Source organism: Helicoverpa armigera, chromosome 31, assembly GCF_030705265.1.
Source record: "Helicoverpa armigera isolate CAAS_96S chromosome 31, ASM3070526v1, whole genome shotgun sequence".
Taxonomy (NCBI): Eukaryota; Metazoa; Arthropoda; class Insecta; order Lepidoptera; family Noctuidae; genus Helicoverpa; species Helicoverpa armigera.
The window spans coordinates 1,805,789-1,828,244 of record NC_087150.1 but is presented as its reverse complement, the minus strand read 5'-3'; the positions used below and the strand labels follow the sequence as shown (position 1 = coordinate 1,828,244).

The 22,456-nt window shown below is 39.6% G+C and overlaps 2 protein-coding genes across 2 annotated transcripts; one reads left to right on the top strand and one right to left on the bottom strand.

The window, feature by feature from the left end:
• Positions 1-3: 3 nt before the first annotated feature.
• Positions 4-3,900, bottom strand: LOC126054421 (collagenase-like). The gene is made up of 6 exons (XM_064043365.1): positions 3,657-3,900; positions 3,119-3,247; positions 2,266-2,401; positions 1,230-1,322; positions 652-851; positions 4-256 (listed from the first exon to the last, which is right to left on the bottom strand). Exons 1-6 carry the CDS (start codon positions 3,825-3,827, stop codon positions 149-151), a joined length of 837 nt encoding a protein of 278 aa, XP_063899435.1. The 5' UTR covers positions 3,828-3,900; the 3' UTR covers positions 4-148.
• Positions 3,901-4,869: 969 nt separating this feature from the next.
• LOC110380943 (mitochondrial ribosome-associated GTPase 2) lies at positions 4,870-20,868 on the top strand. The gene is made up of 7 exons (XM_064043373.1): positions 4,870-5,351; positions 5,601-5,727; positions 6,752-6,879; positions 7,570-7,672; positions 17,902-17,985; positions 18,799-18,885; positions 20,074-20,868. The coding sequence occupies exons 1-7, from the start codon at positions 5,082-5,084 to the stop codon at positions 20,370-20,372; spliced, it is 1,098 nt and encodes a 365-aa protein (XP_063899443.1). The 5' UTR covers positions 4,870-5,081; the 3' UTR covers positions 20,373-20,868.
• The last annotated feature ends 1,588 nt before the right edge of the window (positions 20,869-22,456 follow it).

Genomic DNA, 22,456 nt, shown 5'->3' with positions numbered 1-22,456 from the left:
TGAAATATAATTTAATAAATATAAGGTCTGAGGTTTTATAAAATGATAAGGAAGGTGAACAAACTATAAATTAAACAAGATTTATAAATCATTTAATTTTCATGTCCAAAAGACTTTAAAACCTTTTCGTTTAGTTTTATTTAGTATTTTATTTTATGAAACTGTGAATCCAGTCGATGTAAGATGTGATTCGTGTGTATCCTGAAGGATAGCCTGCCTCGCAGCCGTTTGTAGCTCCGAAAGACACCAGCCCGATCTGTAACAGAGGTGAAGATATAAATAACTCAAATCTTAGGGATATGAACGAAAAGGAGCTCATGGCTAAGTTACAGCCGCACGGATTGAGGTAGTTGGGACAGATTAGTGGAGCTGCGAGGTTGCATGAAAGAGTTACCACGGTCTTAGATGGTCAATAAAGGGAGTAGAAGGGGACGTTAATCAGTAAAAGTCCAAGACCCGATTTCACAGGTCACCGATAAAGTGTCAGTTAGTTATCTGACAGTTAATGCTGTCTGCCAGATATAGACCCTAGATCTGTGATAAGTTTAAGCTTATCTGTCAGATAAATTCCTGATAGGCCATCAGAGACCAGAGACTTTATCTAAGCTAAGTTTCTTTACATAAAGCCATAACTATCTTCAAAAATCTTACCAGCAAATCAGAGCTGCCAGAAAAGTATCTGATAATGAGCGGTGCCCCCGAGTCACCGGTACACGGCCCCCTCCCCCCCGCGCCGCTGGTACACATGACATCACTCGTCACTAGAGAGCCGAATGATGAGGAACACTCCTCGTTGCTGATCACCTTCACGTACACGTCGCGGAGACCCTGGGCGTTCACTATTGGGGACTCTGCAGGTGATAGATTAGTTAGAATATTTTTACTTGCTTCTGATAGAAGTTTCAGCCGTGTGGCTTGGGAAATACTCCATGTAACCGAATAGCTTATAGCTTTCCTCGATGAATGGGCTATGTAATAATGGAAGAATTTTTCAAATCAGTGTAGTAGTTAATGCGATGGGAGCCTTCAAGCAAACTATTCAACGTTTAAGTTTATGATATTGGCATACCTGTATGTCTTGTATGAAATGAACCTACGTGAAATGCAAGTCATGAGTTTCGTTGGACTATCTTGTTCTAACGGAAACGGAAATTGGGAAATGAGATGACTTGTTTGTTACCCGAAGTACGATAACGTAATTAAATCAATACATAAGCTTTAAAACTTACTATCGCTCGTCTTCCCGAAACCGATAGCTTCGGCTTTCCTATCCACGAAGGTGTCGTTCATTCTATATGGCAGCGGGATCGGCTTGATGTAGTCTGAAAATATAGATATCACAATATCACTTTACAACCAGGTAGTTGGAGCCTGTGTTTATTAGATAGAACAGTATATTGAAAAGTTAATCGTTAAGGCTGTTATTTAACATCCTTGGCCGTCGTTAAGGGTAGTCAGAAGCCAGTAAGTCTGACTCCAGTCTGACCAAGGGGTATCGGGTTGCCCGGGTAACTGGGTTGAGGAGGTCAGATAGGCAGTCGCTTCTTGTAAAGCATTGGTACTCAGATGAATCCGGTTAGACTGGAAGCCGACCCCAACATAGTTGGGAAAAAGCCTCGGAGGATGATGATATTGAAAAGTTAACAATCGCACGCTCAGAAATACCTAAGCTGATCATTGTTTAGATTTTACATTATTGCAGTGTATTTAATTCTACCTAAATGATCCAGTAATATTTACCATCACTGGTAGACAGTAATGGATACCTCTTACAACAAGTATCGTTTCTTTATAAGTGGTCATATGTGAAGAAACGATGCATTTTGCTTAATTCGTAGTTAACCCAAGCCTCATTGGATTGATGTCAATAACTGTAGTTTGTGTCCGATTTCTATAACCTATCTATCCTATTTGCTAACTAGATATAGAAATTTGCCATTATTTGTCTAAGGGTCCGTTCAAACAGACCGGCTCGGAGAGTATCGGCGCGCATTTTTCTTTTCACACAGACCAGAGCCGGCTGCGCGAGCATTAAAGAGCATGCAATCGGAGCCAAACGTTAAGAAAAAGTACGCGATCGGAGCCAATCGGCTCCTCTTATTGTTTCACACCGAGCGCCTTCGAGCATTCTTAATGACAACAGCAGTGCACATCCAAAATAAACCTTACTACAAATACTAAGTACTCGATTTTCAACGTGTTAAGAATTTGCTCTTCTCTCCGAGCCGGTTTGTCTGAACGGCTAATGTAGTAAACCAAACTCACAGCTGAAAGAGACGTAGGATATCTTCAACATGGCGATGTCATTGCGCAGGTTCTTAGGGTTGTACTCCGGGTGCACCGTGACGGACGCGTACTGGCGAGTGCCGCCCGAGAACAGCTTGAGGGAGCCAAGAACTACCTGTAAAAAACCGAGCAAGTGCAAGTCGGAATCGCGAACGAAGGGTTCCGTACCATTATTAAGAAAATGAGCAAAATAATTACGTTTCTGATATGGTGGCCCCCCAAAATATTTATTTTATTCTAGTTTTCAGTATTTGTTGTTATAGCAGCAACAGAAATACATCATCTGTGAAAATTTCAACTCTCTAACTATCACGGTTCATGAGATACAGCCTGGTGAAAGACGGACGGACGAACAGAGGAGCGAAAACAATAGGGTCCTGTAATCCCGTTTTACCCTTTGGGCACGGAACCCTAAAAAATCATCACAATTAAATATTATAAATCTCAAGACTGTTTGATCACGCTAGAAAGCTACTCGTTATACCACTCGTTTGACCATTTTGATATATTCTTTCAGTGTTAGGTACTTAGGACATTTTGCTTATTATTCCAGTGTCACGGACTAGTTCGTGTCCAGTTATATAAGTTCCCACGGGATGCGGGAGAAACTATGCTGTCTAAAAGCAGCAGTTATAATTACTTATCCTTCACTCCGTCATTATAGTTAAAGAGGCTGCTAGCTAACATGTGCCTTGATACTAAGAATATCAAACTGAGAGTAGTAAATCTGTCTATCTCAGGTGCATCCACCAGCTTGGAAAGACGGGTGTTTCTTAGGTGTTTCAGAACAAACAACACTATGATATAACCTTCAAACCGTAGACTTACTTACCAGAATACTGCTGGCTTTCGACTGACCGTCCCACCAGCACTGTGCAGCAGTCACCACGTGATAGTGACTCAGCAAACTGCCTCCACACACTGATGTCTGGTCGTTAGTCAGCGTTACCACGAGTCCTGCCTGTGGGCATGAAATAGAACGTATGTATTTATGTATGAAGAACGTCAACAATTTGTAAATTTTGGCACGCCGAATGGCAAAATATGGCAGAACTTGTTTATTTTATACCACCATACTTTTGCTACCCATATTTGCAAAATAAATATATCTTTATCTCTAAAGTATGAGTAAAATGTATGGAATTCCTGATTTTAGATGTTACGATTCTTACGCGCAAACTCAAGTACATTCGCATGGTCCGAGGACAGCTATCCGACACGATTATTAACAAGAGTCTTGTTTTTGATTCCAGTATTGATAAATCATGCAGATATTACAATAATAGGTGTCTGTAGCAGTCTGGAAAGCTATACCATTATCGGCATTATCACTGCGCAATAGTTATAATAAAAAACAAGCCTAAACTCACCAAGAACGGGTGTTCCCCTAAAAACGACGCCAACCCTCCAGCAACTCTCATGGATTCGGAGCGCTGTATGGCGGCTGCAGCTGGCACCCCCACGCGCTGGTGGTACCTCGCCACCTCCTCACCAGCCACCAGGCTGAGGACACACACCAAGACTACCACCACAGACTTCATCTTGCTAACTGTGGGGGCTAGTAGCGAGGGACTTTATAAGTAAATAAGTTGAGTGCTTTACTTATATTATAAATGGGTAAGTGTGTTTGTTGGTCACGCTTTCATCAATAAACGGGTTTGTGTTGAATGATATAGTTATCGGCACGGATATTGAGCCCTGACCTTCACCTGCGCAGAAGCGATTTATTGGTTTATTGCCTTATGTGTACAGTGCGCAAAGCGATCCCCACTCTTCCGCCGAGAGCTCAATATCCGTGCCGGTAACTATAACTATGGTTTTTTTTTTAGGTGTTGGTGAGTTTAAGAGATAAGGTTATTTTTAAATTGGGGTTTGGGAAGAAATCCCTACGCGATGCGAGTTAAAGGCTAAAGAGCATGATGATCGGGAAAGAGGGCAAGTAAAACCACGAGGCAAAGTGAACTGGCTAGATGAGAACTATCGAGTAGGTAATGATAAGATATAAGTGACGCGGGGACTTTACAGAATTGAGTGTTTTCAGAAGTAAGTTGTCATCAATATATTTTTATTTGCTATATATATAGAGTCATTGCAAGGAGCACACATTAATACATACAATTCATGCTCCACTTTTCCATGTGAGGTGAATATGATATGGAATTACGACAAAGTCTGTTTGCTACGGGATGTCTCTCATTTTAGTACACGTGGTGGTGCTGGGTGCAGTCGCTGCATCTGAAAGTAGTAGAACATTTAACAGCAATTAATTAACTAAATATAATAGGTATCTTTACAAAAGAACTCAGATTTATTATTTTCCTCATTTAAATCTAAAAATGTTCTATTAATTTGTCTAAGCATAAAAGCACTCGTGGAGATAACGTATATGGAGTACCTCATCTGAAGTGTTATGCCGAAGATGTTAAGACACGTGAGAAATTGATTGAAAACATGTTATTGTGACGCACGTAGAAGATCTTTGATATAATATAGACGACCACTTCCTTTCGTGGAAACATCAACCTTCCATTTCTTTATATTAATATGGCGTGCCTAAGGCTAGTATATAATAATGGCTCGATTTAAATATCGCTTTATGCAAATCACATCATTATTTCTTGCGCAATTAATGACGTGTGAATCAACCGAGCCAATTTCACTCTCAAGTTTCTTTTGACTAAAGTCCAAGTATCCAAGTCTCAACTGTCATGCTTCTACTCTATGGTCAAATGTCAAAAAGTGACATAACTTTCACAACATGAACATAACCTAAAAAAACAACACAAAACACAAAAATGCGTCTAATAAACTTATTTAAATCGTTAACCCTTACTTCTCAAGTGCAAATCATACGTTTAAGTTCTGATTACGCGCCAAAAGCTCTTCGCAGCTTGAAGGCAAAATCTACGCGGAATACAGTGCAATATTATGTGGATTCCTACCGGGTTCGTGCAGTTGGTGGCTCCGGGGGCGATGGCTGCATATCCTTCCTCAGTGCGTGGTGTAAGGACCACGCCGGGCCTGACGGAGGCGATGGCGGGAACGGCGGACATGTTATATTTCAGGTTCGGTGATATACAAACTTTTTAGTGTATTGATATCTTGTTGTCTCTGATTGCGTAGGAAAGCAGTGTTTACCCTTACCCCTTGGTAAGACTGGAGTCAGACTTACTGGCTTAAGGGTGGTTATAAACAGGTAGTTTACAATATATTTGTGATTGTCAATTATGTGTATTATTACAATATATGTGTCATTGTTTTTTTAAAAACAATTCTGATTACCTTATATTAATCCTACTGTATCTATGTTCCAGGCTACGTACTCCTGCAAGAGCCTGAACCACTGCAAGTCGGTAGTACAGGCGCAGCACGGAGAGAAGGGCTACAACAAGGACTGCTGCGGCAAGAATGCTCAGCACATAGTCGTGCCCGTGCCTTTAGGTGAGACATGCTGATATACTTACACCAGTCCAGTTGTCCAAGTCAATATTATAAATGCGAAACTAACTCTGTCTGCCAGTCTGTCTGTTACGCTTTCACGTCTAAACCACTGAACTGATTTTAATAAAATTTGGTACAGAGCTAGAGTTGACCTTAAGAAAGAACATAGGATAGTTTTTATCCCGGACTTTTGAAGAGTTCTCTTGGAAATGCGCTGTAACCGAACTCGACGCGGGCCACGCTGCGGGCGGAAGCAAGTTCTACTAATATAATTAACTATTATTTTCTATCCGGGTACAGCAAGTAGTAAGTACCCCTCTTGAACCACTAACAGCACCCATTATAACTATACAACATTGTTCATCATCCTCCGAGCCTTTTCCCAACTATGTTGGGGTCGGCTTCCAGTCTCGGATTCAGCTGAGTACCAGTGCTTTACAAGAAGCGACTGTCTAATCTGACCTCATCAACCCAGTTACCCGGGCAACCCGATACCCCTTGGTTAAACTGGTGTCAAACTTACTGGCTTCTGACTACCCGTAACGACTGCCAAAGATGTTCAAATGACAGCCGGGACTCCGCATTTCCGAAACACATAGAACATTCATAATTTCAAGATGGCCACACAACCGACGGCATCAAATGTTGTTTACAGCGACTGTTTACGTAGTTAATCCTACTAATATAATTAACTATTATTTTCTAACCAGGTATAGTTATCGGCACGAATCTTGAGCTCTGACCCACATCTGCGCAGAAGTGACTTATTAGCAAAGAGCCAATCCCGAGTGACGGCTATGACGCGATGCGCTGCTGGCCAATCACCGCTTTACAACGCCCCCGCGCCTCACTTCATACCACAAAAGAGACCCAATGAATTACTTCTGCTCAGGTGAAGGTCAGAGCTCAAGATTCGTGCCGATGATTATACTAATATAATTATTATTTTCTATCTGGGTACAGGAAGTAGTACCCCTCTTGAACCACTAACAGCACCCATTATAACTATACAACATTGTTGCAGGTACTATAATCCGCGACGCTTCCGGCCGCGTGGTGGGTGACTTAAGCTCAGAAGGCGTGATGTTCGTAGCAGCGCGCGGCGGCTCGGGAGGCAGAGGGAACAAATTCTTTCTCACCGACACTGAACAGGTTAGACTAAAGCATAGTTTACACGAAGCCAACACTGGCAGCCAATAAGACTGGCAACCATCGCTGGCTTGGAATTTGCCTCAGTTTTTCAAGCACTGGCGAAAATAGAGTGCCCGTCTATTTTCTAGCCAGTGACCTCTGCAGGACTGGCGCCAGCATAACTGGCTTCGTGTAAACTCTGCCTCATTGAGACGCTATGACGACGTCGCCGGCTACATATCCAAGCAGTTAATATTGAAATGGTACTTAAGTCCCTTGGCGACGGTTTGGCAACGTCGCCAAATTGGAAGCGTGGCCACCAGCTACAGTTCTCTACGTGGCTTCTGGATACTCTGGCAGCTTGGCGACGATGCCACGTCTTATATTAGTAGCAGAATGCCCGCTAAGGTTGAAACTGCTATTGTGATTCAGTTTTTATTCAATTTTCACATTATTGAAATGAAATCGTTTATTTTGCAAGTTGGATATTACATCACTTTTACAAGTCATTTTAAGAACGCTGGGGTCGGCATTTCCTAACTGACTGATCCCTGAGAGGAAACGCCGAAACAAACTAAAGGGTCATAGTCTCTTTTAAACTTAACATTAACTTAGCAGAATCGAGCCCCCAGTGACAGAAATCATGATTTTGTACTAAAATCCTCCTTCCAAATAGGTTATTCAGATGATTAACCCACCACATTGTTTCAGGCTCCTAGTGTGGCAGAATTAGGTGCCGTGGGTGAAACTAACGTGTATACTCTAGAAGTTCGCTCCATGGCGCATATTGGACTCATTGGCTTTCCTAACGCTGGTGAGTTATAATAGGCATATAAGGTACATAATTATATTCCTACTAATATTATAAACGCGAAAGTTTGTATGTATGGATGTATGGATGTTTGTTACTCTTTCACGAAAAAACTACTGAATGGATTTTAATAAAACTTTACAATAATATAGCTTATACATCAGAATAACACATAGGCTACAATTTGTAAACATATTGTTCGAAATACTAAACCTGCGCAGACGAAGTCGTGGGCACCAGCTAGTAATATATAAGGTACATAATTGTATTAAAAAAAAACCGGCCCAGTGCGAGTTGGACTCGCGCACTAAGGGTTCCGTACCATTATTTATAAAACGGACAAAAAAATCACGTTAGTTGTACGGGAGCCCCCCAAAATATTTATTTAATTCTAGTTTTCAGTATTTGTTGTTATATCGGCAATAGAAATATATCATCTGTGAAAATTTCAACTCTCTAACTATCACGGTTCATGAGATACAGCCTGGTGACAGACGGACGAACGGACAGAGGAGCGAAAACAATAGGGTCCCGTTTTACCCTTTGGGTACGGAACCCTAAAAACACGCTTCGTTCAAATGGGTCAAATTAAGATTCTAAGATTTTCTTTCATAAGTACATAGTTACAAGTGAAGCTAATTTAAGCGTGTTAAAAATAGTGGATACCGATAAAACCTATTTTCTTATTATTTTTTTATCTTAAGTAATTAACCTACCCATGTTTTAACAAAATAAATTATCTTTATAATTTCTCGGAAATTATAAGAAACAGTTATCACTTATAAGAATTATTATCTCTATTAGTGACATCTTACAGCTAGAATAATTATGATGTAGAAGTGGTTCATACTTACTACGATACAAGCAATAACATCATCATCATCATCATCATCAGCCTATCGCAGTCCACAGCAATAACATGTTTATTTATATTATACATATTATCATCCTCATCCTCCGAGCCTTTTTCCCAAACTATGTTGGGGTCGGCTTCCAGTCTAACCGGATTCAGCTGAGTACCAGTGCTTTACAAGAAGCGACTGCCTATCTGACCCCCTCAACCCAGTTACCTGGGCAACCCGATACCCCTTGATTAGACTGGTGTCAGACTTACTGGCTTCTGACTACCCGTTACGACTGCCAAGGATGTTCAATGACAGCCGGGACCTACAGTTTAACGTGCCATCCGAAACACAGCCAATGGTGTCTAAGATATACTTAGAAAGTACCTACATACAAACTTAGAAAAGTTGCATTGGTACTTGCCTGACCTGGGATCGAACCCGCGCCCTCATACTTGAGGTTGGTCCTTTACCCACTAGGCCACCACGACTACCATATTTTTAACCCCCGACGCAAAAACGACGGGGTGTTATAAGTTTGACGTGTCTGTGTGTGTGTGTGTGTGTGTGTGTGTGTGTGTGTGTGTGTGTGTGTGTATGTGGCATCGTAGCTCCCAAACGGATGATCCGATTGTAATGCGGTTTTTTTTGTTTAAAAGGTATGTCAGTCGGGAGTGTTCTTAGCTATGTTTGGTGGAAATCGGTTCAGGTCTTCAAGGTCATCAGCTCGTTTGCTAGATGTGATAGGAATGTTACACGCTCAGTTTACTTGCACGTATATGTGGGATCTGAAATTTGAAACACTAATGTCTTTTGGAACCACTGAGCTGGTCTGCTGTTAGGGCACGAAGGTAGGAGACGTAACCCTGAACTGCCTTTTAGTAAACCCATCGAGTTTGGGCTCGTTGAATTTGTCTTGACGAGTTCTCTTCATGTTTCTGATTGACGAGAACCTGATGCTGGAAATGGGATGTGGCGGATGAAACCCTGGAATGCCGGAATTAAACGGATAAACCGATTTATATTTTTGCTGAAAATCTAGAATGTCCAAAGGTGAATCTTTATTGTTTCTCAATCTGTGCAATTCTCCCAGAGCCAGTTTGTCATGAGGATTGTTAAACAGCTTCCTTTGGCCGAGATCGCAAATAGCGACCCCATCTTAAGATAAAATAAATTAAATGAAAGAAGGAAAAATTAAGGAGCTCCTTTAAAAAGCATGAAATAAAATTAAATTATAAATTTTAAAACCCCGACCAAAAAGTACGCAATAATTATTAAAAACGCTAAACCCTAGCAAAAATAACTTTAACACTACGTAAACTAAATTTTGACGTGTCGGGGGACCGCTTTTTACCTTCATAAATACTTACATAAATCAAATGATACCTACCTAATTACAACATTCGTTTAAAAAAAAACACGTATCTAAAGTAATGAATAAGAGCGGTCCCCCGACACGACAAAATTTAGTTTACGTAGTGTTAAAGTTATTTTTTGCTTTTTATAGGGTTTAGCGTTTTTAACCTTTTGTCATAATTATTGCGTACTTTTTTTGGGTCGGGGGTTTTTTAAATTTATAATTTTATTTATATTATACATATTAATACAAAAATAAAGGTAATCACAGAGATATAAAAAACAAAAATATTTATACAATTATGGAAACAAAACGTTAGTCATGAAAATCTGTCATTTTAGTTTGTCTTTTGGAAATATTAGCCATCAGACTTCAGACGTTGAATACGATCCCAGTAAAAGAGGTTTATGCATTATATGCTTCTTACACATCACTTGCTGTTTCATTTATAGAAGTAACTGTAAAGAAAAAACCGGTCAAGTGCGAGTCGGGCTCGGAAGGGTTCCGTACATGATTTATAAAACCGCATCTACCTGTTGCCGTTATCGATACCGAGCAAAAATGAGCAAAAAAATCACGTTTGTTGTATGGGAGCCCCCCAAAATATTTATTTTATTCTAGTTTTCAGTACCTATTTGTTGTTATAGCGGCAACAATAATACTTCTGTGAAAATTTCAGCTCTCTAACTATCACGGTTCATGAGATACAGCCTGGTGTCCAATAGGGTCCCGTTTTACCATTTGGGTACGGAACCCTAAAAACTCTCAAAATAAGTACCTACTTCAGTCAGGTCAAAATTTGAACTAGTTTAAAGAAACACTTGATAAACATTTAATTCTAAACAAAATATGGAGCACAGCTTGATAAAGATATCTAATACTAACCTAATTTAGTTTTTTTTATTCTTTAGGTACTTATTTTTATCAATTCTTAGAAATTGTATAAAACAGTTGCTCCATAAGACTGCTTCCAATCGGTTTTTTTGGTATTCTTATCTTTGTTAGAGTACCTACACTGCAAACTTTTAGTATTGTAATAATTAGTTTGGGCTCATAAATCAGTATGAAGTTGAATGGTTATGCACATCACACAGATCTGGAGCGCGATTCTCTTAATTTTACGTAAGCGACATACAATTCACATTCGACTGAGATCCAATCACGACTCAATTACGATTGAAGCGTATGTGGCATTCCGCTATTTTCTCTTTGAAATAAACGTTTTTATCCTTTTCTGTCATTCAATAATGAATCATTTTGCCTGCAAATGATTTACTATTCCAATATGATTGTATAGCAAACTACCGTGTAGACCAAAATCACCAAAATAGCAGACCCATCTAATATCATTGGAATACAATTGGTCTTTTATTAGTTATTTTCCTCTTCGACCGTAGCCTTACTCGAAAGTGGACGTGTGTTCGTTTTGCGCTTAATTTCGTCAAGTGTTGTATATGAGACTATAGCCCGTAACCGTTAAGCGAAAGTGACCCAGTTTAGCTTAAAGTTAAAGTTAAAAATATTAATTGTTTACGACCGATCGCGCGATCGCCGCAGTGCTTGTGCACTGGAGCGATACCTCGCCGGACTAGCCCCGCCCACACGCAGAAGCAGGACACTCGCCATAATTGCTCTCCCGCTTGCGCGCGCGCCTAAGTGCTACTGTACGCGCTAAGCTTACGCACCAATTATCCCCTGGCCCAGTGCTGCTCGACGTGTGTGCAACCGATTTTTGGGCTGCGTACAATGCCGCGCGTTCAACGCTCGCCTCCGGCTTCGTCATCAATGAACACCAGTGTACTGCAAGTTAAGTCAGACTCGGATATACCCGCAGCGGTTTCGAATAGCCCGGTCAGTAGTGTCAACACTGCGTCGCGTCAGGGCAAACGCCACTGCCCAGAATTCTCGCCTGGTAATGAACTTCACGACATGAAACATGACATACTACAAATGCTGTCCACTTGGAAGAAAGAACAAGAGGAACGGCTTACAAAATTTATCAGCAAGCAAGATACCTCCCTTTCTAAGTTGGTTTCCGATATAGCAGATCTTAAACAACAGAATCTTGAGATTCAAAAATCAAATGGTGAGATAGAGAAAGCTATAACATTTATCACGGAGCAGTATGATGACATGATGAAGAAAATAGATATTTTACAAAAAGAAAACCAACTCCAAAAAGACCGTATTATTCATTTGGAATATAAGATTCAGGACATCCAACAGCTTTCCCGATCATCGTGCGTCGAGATACGCAACATACCTGCCGTAGTGAACGAGTCAGTGTATGACTTATCCACGATTATCAGCAAAGTCGGTGCAGCTGTCGATATGACTCTCAATAATACCGAGCTACGAGATGCGTACCGCTTACCCGGAAAACCAGGAACCATCAGACCTATTATTGCAGAGTTTGTAAATGTTCAGGTCAAAAACAAGCTGATCACGAGTGTGCGTGACTTTAATAAAACCCATCCGAACGATGATCGCCTTAATACTAAATGCATTGGCTTACCTGGAGATCGACGCCCAGTATATGTTGCCGAATATCTTCCCGCTACCTCCAGAAAACTATTCTACGAAGCAAGAGAATTTGCGAAACACAAATTGTACAAGTTTTGTTGGACGGCGAATGGCAACATTTTCTTACGGAAATCCGAAGGATCCAAACAAATTCTTGTCAGGTCTACGGAAACTCTGCGGGATCTACAATTGGAAACAAAACAGTGACTAATATATAGCTTAATTCTGTTATCCACTAACCATTTCTATATTTTTCTAAAAGTTACTCATATTCATCTACCAAAACGTAAGTGCTTATTTCATTATAAAATCCATATGAACTATATTAATAATCATTACCTGTTGCTCACATATCTTCTATTATCATGTATAACAATAATAACAATGAGCCAAACAACTTTCCACTATAATTTACACTCGCATCTTTTTATACTAATTGAACCTCAGTCCCCAGAACGAGTACATACTGTTACTGCAACTTTTGCAGAAACACTTTACTATCCTTACATTTTAATTAAAACTACATATCATATACATACATATCTTACTTACACACAAATACACATACTATACCTCTACATATACATCTTACTTAAACACAATGTACTTACACGAAGTTACAACACACAAAACGCGCAAACACACAACACACTTATATGCATATATTCACACACTTTACATCCCTCTAAAATAAAAATACAGCCCACCAAAATAACACAAATTAAAATCTCACTATATGGCTACTTACTGTTTATATACATTGTCTGTACTTACCTAATCTTGACGGTTTATCAATTAAAATTAACTAAAAATGAATAATAATACACTTCGTACTGTCACAGAAATAGATAACATTGAAATTGCCCATACAGTTGAATGCGATTCTACAGAACTCCATAAATATATCTGTGTAAACAAAAGTGACCTCACTATAATATCCCAAAACATACGGAGTATTTACTGTAACTTTGACAGCTTTTTGATCTCTTTATCTAACCTCAAATTTGAACCTGACATTATTATTCTAACAGAATGTAGATTGCATGCTAACAAATCAATTCCGCAAATGAACAACTATCGCTCGTATATGACAACTCGTCAATTAAACCAGAATGACGGCGTAGTTGTATATGTTAAGAACTCTTTAAACTCAAAAGTCAAGGAAATTCAACTGCTTCAAGCATCCTGTCTACGATTAGACATATTGGGTAATATAGTTCTATGTATCTACAGATCTCCCTCTAACTCAAATACTGACAGCTTCATTGACTCCCTCAGCACACAGTTAAACACATTAACATCACAAAAAAACATCATAATAGCTGGTGACATAAATATTAACCTCAAACACAGAGATACTGAGTCATCCCAGGAGCAGAAGAGTAGAGTTAACTACCTAAATATGTTATCGTTATTCGGTATACTTCCCGGGCACACTTTGCCCACTAGGGAACAAAGCTGTCTTGATCATTTCATGCTTAAGATACATAAAAGGTGCTCAGCATCTATCGCTATCCTGCACACTACTGTGACTGATCACTACACAACATTTATTTCTATAAAAAAGTTAAAAAATATCCCAATCATAAATCGAACTTCCACTACTCTAAATTACGATCAAGCTTTAAAAGATTTACAGGAAAGACATTTATCGGACTTATTATTTTGTGATGATCCTAATTTAGTAATCAATAATTTTATTGGGATGGTTACTGAAGTAATACACGAAAACACAAATATAAAAAATATTCCAAGTAACCAACGTATCATAAAACCTTGGATTACCTTGGGCATCCTCCGTTGTATCAAAAACCGAAATAGATTGCAAAAAAAACATCAAAATGACCCTCATAACGAAATTTTAAAACTAACATATACTAGGTACAGGAACTTCTGTAATAATTTAATAAAGAAGTTAAAAAGAAAATATGAAAGGAATTTAATTGTACAATCAGTATCCAACAACAAATTACTCTGGAAAAATGTAAAAACCATCACACACTCAAACAGATTAAAAAGTCAGAACGTAGAACTATTAAACATTAAAACAACCCCCATAGAATCTATTAACTATGTTAATTCTTATTTTGCGAACATTGGAGAACAACTTGCTAAAAAAATTCATTCGAATTTAGATAACACCCTTAACCCAACCATTGCACTAAGATCACAACTAAATTCCTTTGTACTACTAGATACGGACGATTCAGAAGTGCATGGTATTCTGATGAATCTGAAATCTGATAGTGCCCCTGGGTGGGACAATGTTTCGACTAAATTTTTAAAACATATAAGAAAGGAAGCTGTCCCCATTATAACCCACCTTGCTAATCTCTGCTTCCAAAAGGGTGTTTTCCCGGCTCCACTAAAACAGTCCGTTATAACCCCAGTTTACAAGGCTGGCGACAGTGACGATGTCAGCAACTATAGACCTATTTCCGTTTTAACCTCAATTTCCAAAGTGCTTGAAAAAATTATAAATATTAGACTGACAAATTATTTCAACAAATTTAACCTATTATCTAACTCGCAGTTTGGCTTTAGGCAAGGTGTATGTACTGAGGATGCAGTCACTGCGTTAAGTTCTCTCGTAGCTGATCATCTTGATAAAGGAAACAGATGTCTTTCTGTTTTCTTAGACCTCAAAAAAGCATTCGACACCGTCTCTGTCCCAATCCTTGTGAACAAGATAGAGCAAGCCGGAATAAGGGGCAAAGCACTCAGTTTACTCAAAGACTACCTCTCCAATAGGAAACAAAGAGTAAAAATAGGACAGTACTCTAGTGACTGGGTAGATGTATCCTACGGCGTCCCACAGGGTAGCGTTCTTGGACCTACCCTCTTTCTCCTTTACATTAACGATCTTTGTAATATGGAAATAGAAAATGCTAAAGTATTCACCTACGCAGATGATACATCTATCGTGTTCTATGGTCCATCCTGGCACAAAGTTAAACTGAGTGCAGAGGCAGGAATGGCTCGGGTAGCTGAATGGCTAAAAAGTAACTTGCTTTCCCTAAATACTAATAAAACCAACTACATTTGCTTTAGTATCAGTAACCGTACGCAACCTATTGAAGAGTTGGATTTGAAGGTACACATATGTGGAAACATGTCTTCTATGAGTTGTGATTGCCCATGCATTGAGAAAGTAGCTCAAACTAAATATCTTGGAGTTGTGTTAGATCAAGCACTGTCCTGGTACCCTCATCTTGAGCAAACTTCTGGGAGAATAAGGAAACTCAGTTGGGTTTTTAAAACCCTCAGACATATTGTTCCAACAAAATTAGAGAGTTGTAAGAACCATCCCAGAAATCTCCTAAATGAAATATATGTGGCACTAGCCCAATCCGTGCTAGTATATTGTATTCCAATTTGGGGCGGTGCTGCAAAAACTAAATTTATACATTTAGAACGAGCTCAACGTGCATTAATAAAACTGATGTATTTTAAAAATAAAAGATTTTCTACTTCAAATTTATACCAAACAAGTGATTTACTCTCTGTGAGGAAACTGTACATTCTCCAAATTATTCTAAAAAAACATAAAACCCTATCTTATAATGATAAAGAAAAATCTAAAAGAAGAAAAGATTTAGTTCTCCAAATTCCTCAAACTAAAACTAGATTTGCATACAAACAATTCAATAAACGCTCTAGTCAGCTTTATAACAAAATTAACAAACACGTTTATGTATATAATAAAAGTTACCACGACTGTAAAACAAGTGTAATAGACTGGATTAAATCACTTACCTACGAGGAAACGGAGACGCTTCTGGAACACGTTGAGTAGACATAACGTATACATTATACATAATATACCATAACTTAAACCACACACACTATGCTACACCATACATTTCATCACACACAAGACTGACACACACCACATCATATCACATAACTAACATCACATCTTACCACACTACTCCATAACGCACCTCACCATATCACCCTACACTACACTACACCACACCACACCACACCACACTACATTACACCACACCACACTACACTACACCACACCACACTACACTACACCATACCATAATACATCACACACCTTACAATACCGCTCACCACGCCACACATAGCACAAGCATTGACTGGGAATATGTTTGGATTTACTGTTAGGTATTAAATTAAATTATACTGCAACTTGATGAATATATTTAAAATTTCTTAAGATTATCCACATTGTAACTAAAATAAAAATAATAAATGTACTTACATTGCATATTTACCCTAAGGTCTCAGTACACCATAATATTAACTGTGTTGGTATTATGTGTACGACAATGATGTAAAAAGAGCGGAGCCTCCTAATACAGGCATTGTTTGCTTAAATGGGGGCTCCAAACACAACATGTAATGTACTTCCTTATTGACACAATAAACTATTTGTATTTGTATTTGTATAGTAGCAGAATGCCCGATATGGTTAAATCTGCTATTGCGATCATATTGCGATTCCATTTCTATTCAATTTTGACATTATTAACGGGAACAAATATAATGACCACCATAAAATGCTTTGATACCCTAAGTTTTGCAACCAGAAATATCTACTGAACACCAGAAAAATAAAGTCTAAAAATGTAATAGTACCAGCTATTTTAGTCACGACTTCACTTTAAATTGTATTCGACCACCAATTTAGTAAATGATCACCAACTCTTGACGACCAAATTAATGTATTATTTTTGCCTAAATAAGTCACTGTGATTGCCATAAAATGTAGGCTTATTACCAAATAAAGTATTATGATGCCATATTAAGTTATGTGTCCGGCTTGCAATGCATGCGTGAGTGTCAGTATGACGAGTGACAGGGGAAAATGGAAGAAAATGACATATTGCGCCGACGCCAAGTAAAATTGGGAACAGGGCAGGAGAAAGAAGAAGAAGAATGTGTTTCTCAATACACTCTTATCGCACTGTTTAGAGGCATGCAATAGACAATTTTCCACGCTAGTGCAGGAAAAGGGTCCCCATAATGTTATTACATTTATTTTATCAGGCCGAACTTATTTTTTTGGAGTCAGTTTACTTAAACAGGATAGCAAGATGTAAAAACTTTTTTGATGATCATTTACTACTTTTGGTGATCATTTACTACTTTGGGATAACAATGATTTTTGGACTCATTTTGCTTAAATAGGATAGCAGAATTTAAAAACTTTGGTTATAATCTTACTTTAAAATGGTGGTTTAATTTTGGTGATCATTTACTATTTTTGGCTTACGCATGATTTATTTTGGAGTAATTTCACTTAAATAGGATAGCAAAGTGTTAAAACTTTGGTGATAGTTTTACATTAAAATGTGAGTTTCATTTTGGTGATCATTTACTATTTTTGTCTGCTGTTTGTTACTATATCTGGTGATCAGTTAAACATAAGCCATTATTAACTTAGGAGAATCGGGGCCCTGTAATACCTAACATATTTATTTAGTAATACCACAGATTATATAATAGTTACTACGTAATACTTATCAATGTTATAGGTAAGAGCACGTTACTTCGAGCGCTGACTCGCGCGCGTCCCACCGTAGCACCCTACCCCTTCACCACGTTACGACCACATATCGGTGAGTACCTATAGTATTTTCTACGGGCCTTAAATACCAATGGGACAAGAAAATAATGAAATATAGTTATCGGCACGAATCTCGAGCTCTGACCTACATCTGCGCAGAAGTAATTTATTGGGTCCCTTTTGTGGTATGAAGTGAGGCGCGGGGGCGGGGTAAAGCGGTGATTGGCCCGCAGCGCATCGCGTCATAGCCGTCACTCGGGATTGGTTCTTTGCTAATAAATCACTTCTGCGCAGATGTAGGTCAGAGCTCAAGATTCGTGCCGATAACTATACGTAGATAAAATATAGCCCATGTTATTGGTCGATTACACCTAACGAGTACAGTGGTGAGTCAGTAAATAAGCTACTCGGCCTAGTAAACAAATTGGGATTCTAGTGACCCTCTCGCCTCTCTTCTCGACCGAGTACTCGGCCGGGCACTCGTTAAAGTGTTTAAACCAACCCAGCACTCGGCCGAGGACATTGACTCGACGCTGTACTCGTTAGGTGTAATCGACCCATTACTCGGGCATAATGTAGCTTCCCAGCAGTGAAAGATTTTTTCAAATTGAACCGATTTGTAGTTTTTTGAGTAGTTTCGGAGCCACTAGGAACAAACAATCAAAAAATGTTTTCCTCACCCGCGTTCCGGTGGAACTACATCCCTTGCCCGGACAGGAAATAGCCTATATGCTAAGTATTTTATCAGAGTAATATTAAGGCTACTTTGAAGCTGCAAAGTTTCACCAAATACGTTCACCCGTTTGCACTTCAAGAAGTTACAAACACACTCATAAACATTCGCTTTTATAATATTTTTTTGTAGGCATGGTGCCGTACGATGATTATGAACAAGTAGCCATAGCAGATCTTCCGGGTTTGATTCCCGGCTCGCACAAGAACTACGGTCTAGGTAAGTTATAGAAATAAAACTCATCATCATCCTGCGAGCCTTTTTCCCAACTATGTTGGGGTCGGCTTCCAGTCTAACCGGATGCAGCTGAGTACCAGTGTGCCACAAGGAGCGACTGCCTATCTGACCTCCTCAACCCAGTTACCCGGGCAACCCAATACCCCTTGGTTAGACTGGTGTCAGACTTACTGGTTTCTGACTACCCGTAACGACTGCCAAGGATGTTCCATTGAACATCCTTGGCAGTCGTTACGGGTAGTGCTGTCATTACAGCCGGGACCTACAGTTTAACGTGCCATCCGAAACACAATCTAAGATATCCTTAGAAAGTACATACAAACTTAGAAAAGTTGCATTGGTACTTGCCTGACCTGGAATCGAAACTGCGCCCTCATACTCGAGAGGTTGGTTCTTTGCCCACTAGGCCAACACGACTTCACGATTAGAAGAAGGAATTTTAACAAAAACACCGATTTTTATTATTGTACCTAAACACGCTTATTAGTTTTAGCTTTACTTGTAACTATGTTTGTAAGAAAATCTTAGAATCTTAATTTGACCCACTTCCCGGTCTTCAATTAGGATGACATTTTGCACACGCTCTGAGTTCTGACAATACATGACTAGCGTTTTTTTTTCTTTGTATGTACATCGATTACGCCGAGGTTTATGGACCGATTTACGTGATTCTTTTTTTGTTCGACGCGGAATAGCTGCCAGTTGGTCTCATTGTCATCAGGTCAAGATCTGATGATGGAAACCCTGAGAAATCGAGGGCAACTTTCAAAAGTTTTAGGCATACATAGGATTAAACCTTGACACTCATATGTATGCCTGATAGCACTATTCAACAGTGAAGGTTTGGAGCTGACCTGATGATGGAGACCAGAGAAGGTCGAGGGAACTCGACAACTGAATCTGTAAACTGCCTCGTGTTTAGACTTATATTATTCGTATTGACGAGACCTTTGCAAAGGTGAAGGTTTGGAGCTGATATGATGAAGGAGACCAGAGAAGGTCGAGGGAACTCGACAACTGAAAATTAAAACTGCCTCGTGTTTAGGCTTATATTATTCGTATTAATGAGAACTTTCCAGTTATGTGGATAGTGACCTATTTGTATCACTAAAAAGCTGAAAATAAAAATCATTTTTACAAAAAAATTCTAGTTTTTTTTTTATCTTTCAGGCATCCAATTCCTTCAACATGCGGAACGTTGCAGAGGCCTTATATACTTGCTTGACGCTACAAATGATCCTCTCACTCAGTATAACACTCTCTCCTATGAGTTACAACAGTACAATGCTAATTTTACAAACAGAAGGGCTTGTATTGTCATAAACAAGATAGATTTAGATGAAGGAAAGAAGGTATATGAAGATATTAAAAAATCTATGGATGTTATAGGCATATCGGCGAAGACGGGACTCAATTTGAGTGAGCTTTTGAGGGTAGTTAGAGAAATGTATGATGGGGAAGAGAGATGAAAAGTTAGGCTATATATCTAAACTAATATTATAAATGCGAAAGTAACTCTGTCTGTCTGTCTGTCTGTTACGCTTTCATGTCTAAACCACTGAACTGATTTAAATAAAATTTGGTACAGAGATAGAGCTGACCTTGAGAAAGAACATAGGATAGTTTTTATCTGTGAAAATTTCAACTCTCTAACTATCATGAGATACAGCCTGGTGACAGACGGACGGACGGACAGAGGACATGACTGTTTACAAAAACAATTATACAAGCCGGCCGGACAAGCCGTTTTTGAGATAAGCAAGTTCAAACTTCAGTTTCGCAATATTAATTACCTAAAGATTGATAAAATGTGACGCAATTTTCTGTTTTTTGAAAACATGGTTAGATTTTTTAAAATCATTTAATATCTAAATAACTAAGTAGGTAATTTAGTTATCATGAAATATGTATGTGTTGTGTAAGATTTCCTTGTAAATAGTGTAGATAATAAAGAGCTGAATAATATTTGTTTTGTATTTATTTGACCTGTTGATTTTAGTTAATAACTCCTACAGATATAAATGATATAGGATTTTAAATGGCATTGCGGGCGCATTCACCTCTGGTGCACACTGCGTCACACGGTAAGTAAAGATGAGCGGAGATGCCATAATGCAGGGCACGCCACCATCGTGGCGGTAAGTCCCCTCTTTGAGGAGTGGCTCGGGAGAAGTCACGGCGCCCTCACGTACCGCATGACGCAGGTCCTCACCGGACACGGTTGTTTCGGGAGGTACCTACACAGAATCGGTCGTGAGGAGGCGCCCGGGTGTCACCATTGTGCGGACAGCCCCGAGGACAAGGTGGACCACACTGTCCAGGTGTGCCCCGCATGGGAAGGGCACCGCCGGGTCCTCGTCGAGGCTTTGGGCGGCGGCGACCTCTCGCGTCCGGCCCTGGTTCAGGCCATGGTCCGGGGCAAGAGGGAATGGGATGCCGTCGCCTCCTTCTGCGAAGCGGTCATGCTCGAGAAGGAGGAGGCGGAACGCCACAGAGTTCGCACCTCTCATCCCGGCCGCCGTGCCAGACACCATGGGCGCCGGGTGTCGCGAGATGACTCCCGGCCACCGTAGGCGTGGGTCTGTGAGTTCGGGTGGCTCATCGTCCCTCTGTCTGCTTAGACGACAGACCCGTGTCGACGGCGCGCGTTGTTCCACGCGCTCCTCAAAGAGATGTCAGCAACCCCAGCAGGGCCAAGGCCTGCCGGGGCTGCGGGTCGTTCGAAAGAGATACCGCGGCCCTGGTAGGTACATAAAAGGCCTACGACGGAACACGACGGTTTTAAGTCAGTAAGAGCACAAAATACATAGGTACAGAAGTCAATCTCATGTATGTACTTCACTTTTCATGCCTAAACTCGGCGGTCGCGCTAGGGTTGTCAACTGTTTTATGCGCATAAAACTAACGTGGTAGTGGTACTCGTATCTAATTATTTGATGTATTGTTGAGAATAAAACAGGAAAAATGAAATATAAACCAATAATAATAAAATATTTAATGTGGCATACAAGAGGTTAATAAACACTTTCAACGGAAATTCGTTGGAACGAGATACCGTTTTTCAGAAACCGCAATTTATAATTTTGTTATTCATACATATATACTTACCCTACTCTTTACTTATGAAAAAATTTTTTTTGTATGTAATGGGTTGGTACAGTCCCTGATCTAAGCTTGCTTCTACCTACAGAAAACTTGATGTGCGAGTTTTATTTCGTCTACCTTACAACATAGTCTCGCCATGATCACAAAAACTATCAACTCCTACTAGCAATAATCTTTGAGGGTAAGTAGGCAGGTTCGCCTGGGTCGACACTAGCAAAACTTATTACGGCATTGGGCCAGAGGCCGCCGCCGGGGCGCTTACCTACCCACCTAACTGTACCTACCTACCGCGTTTATTAAACGAACCATCGAAATATGAGAAAATAAGTAGGTACATACTATAGATAATACGGCAGGCTAAAAAAACGACAATTCACTGTTTATTGTTGTATAAAACAACCGTCAACTTGTTCAATTATAATACGAATTTTGTTGCTCCATTATTACT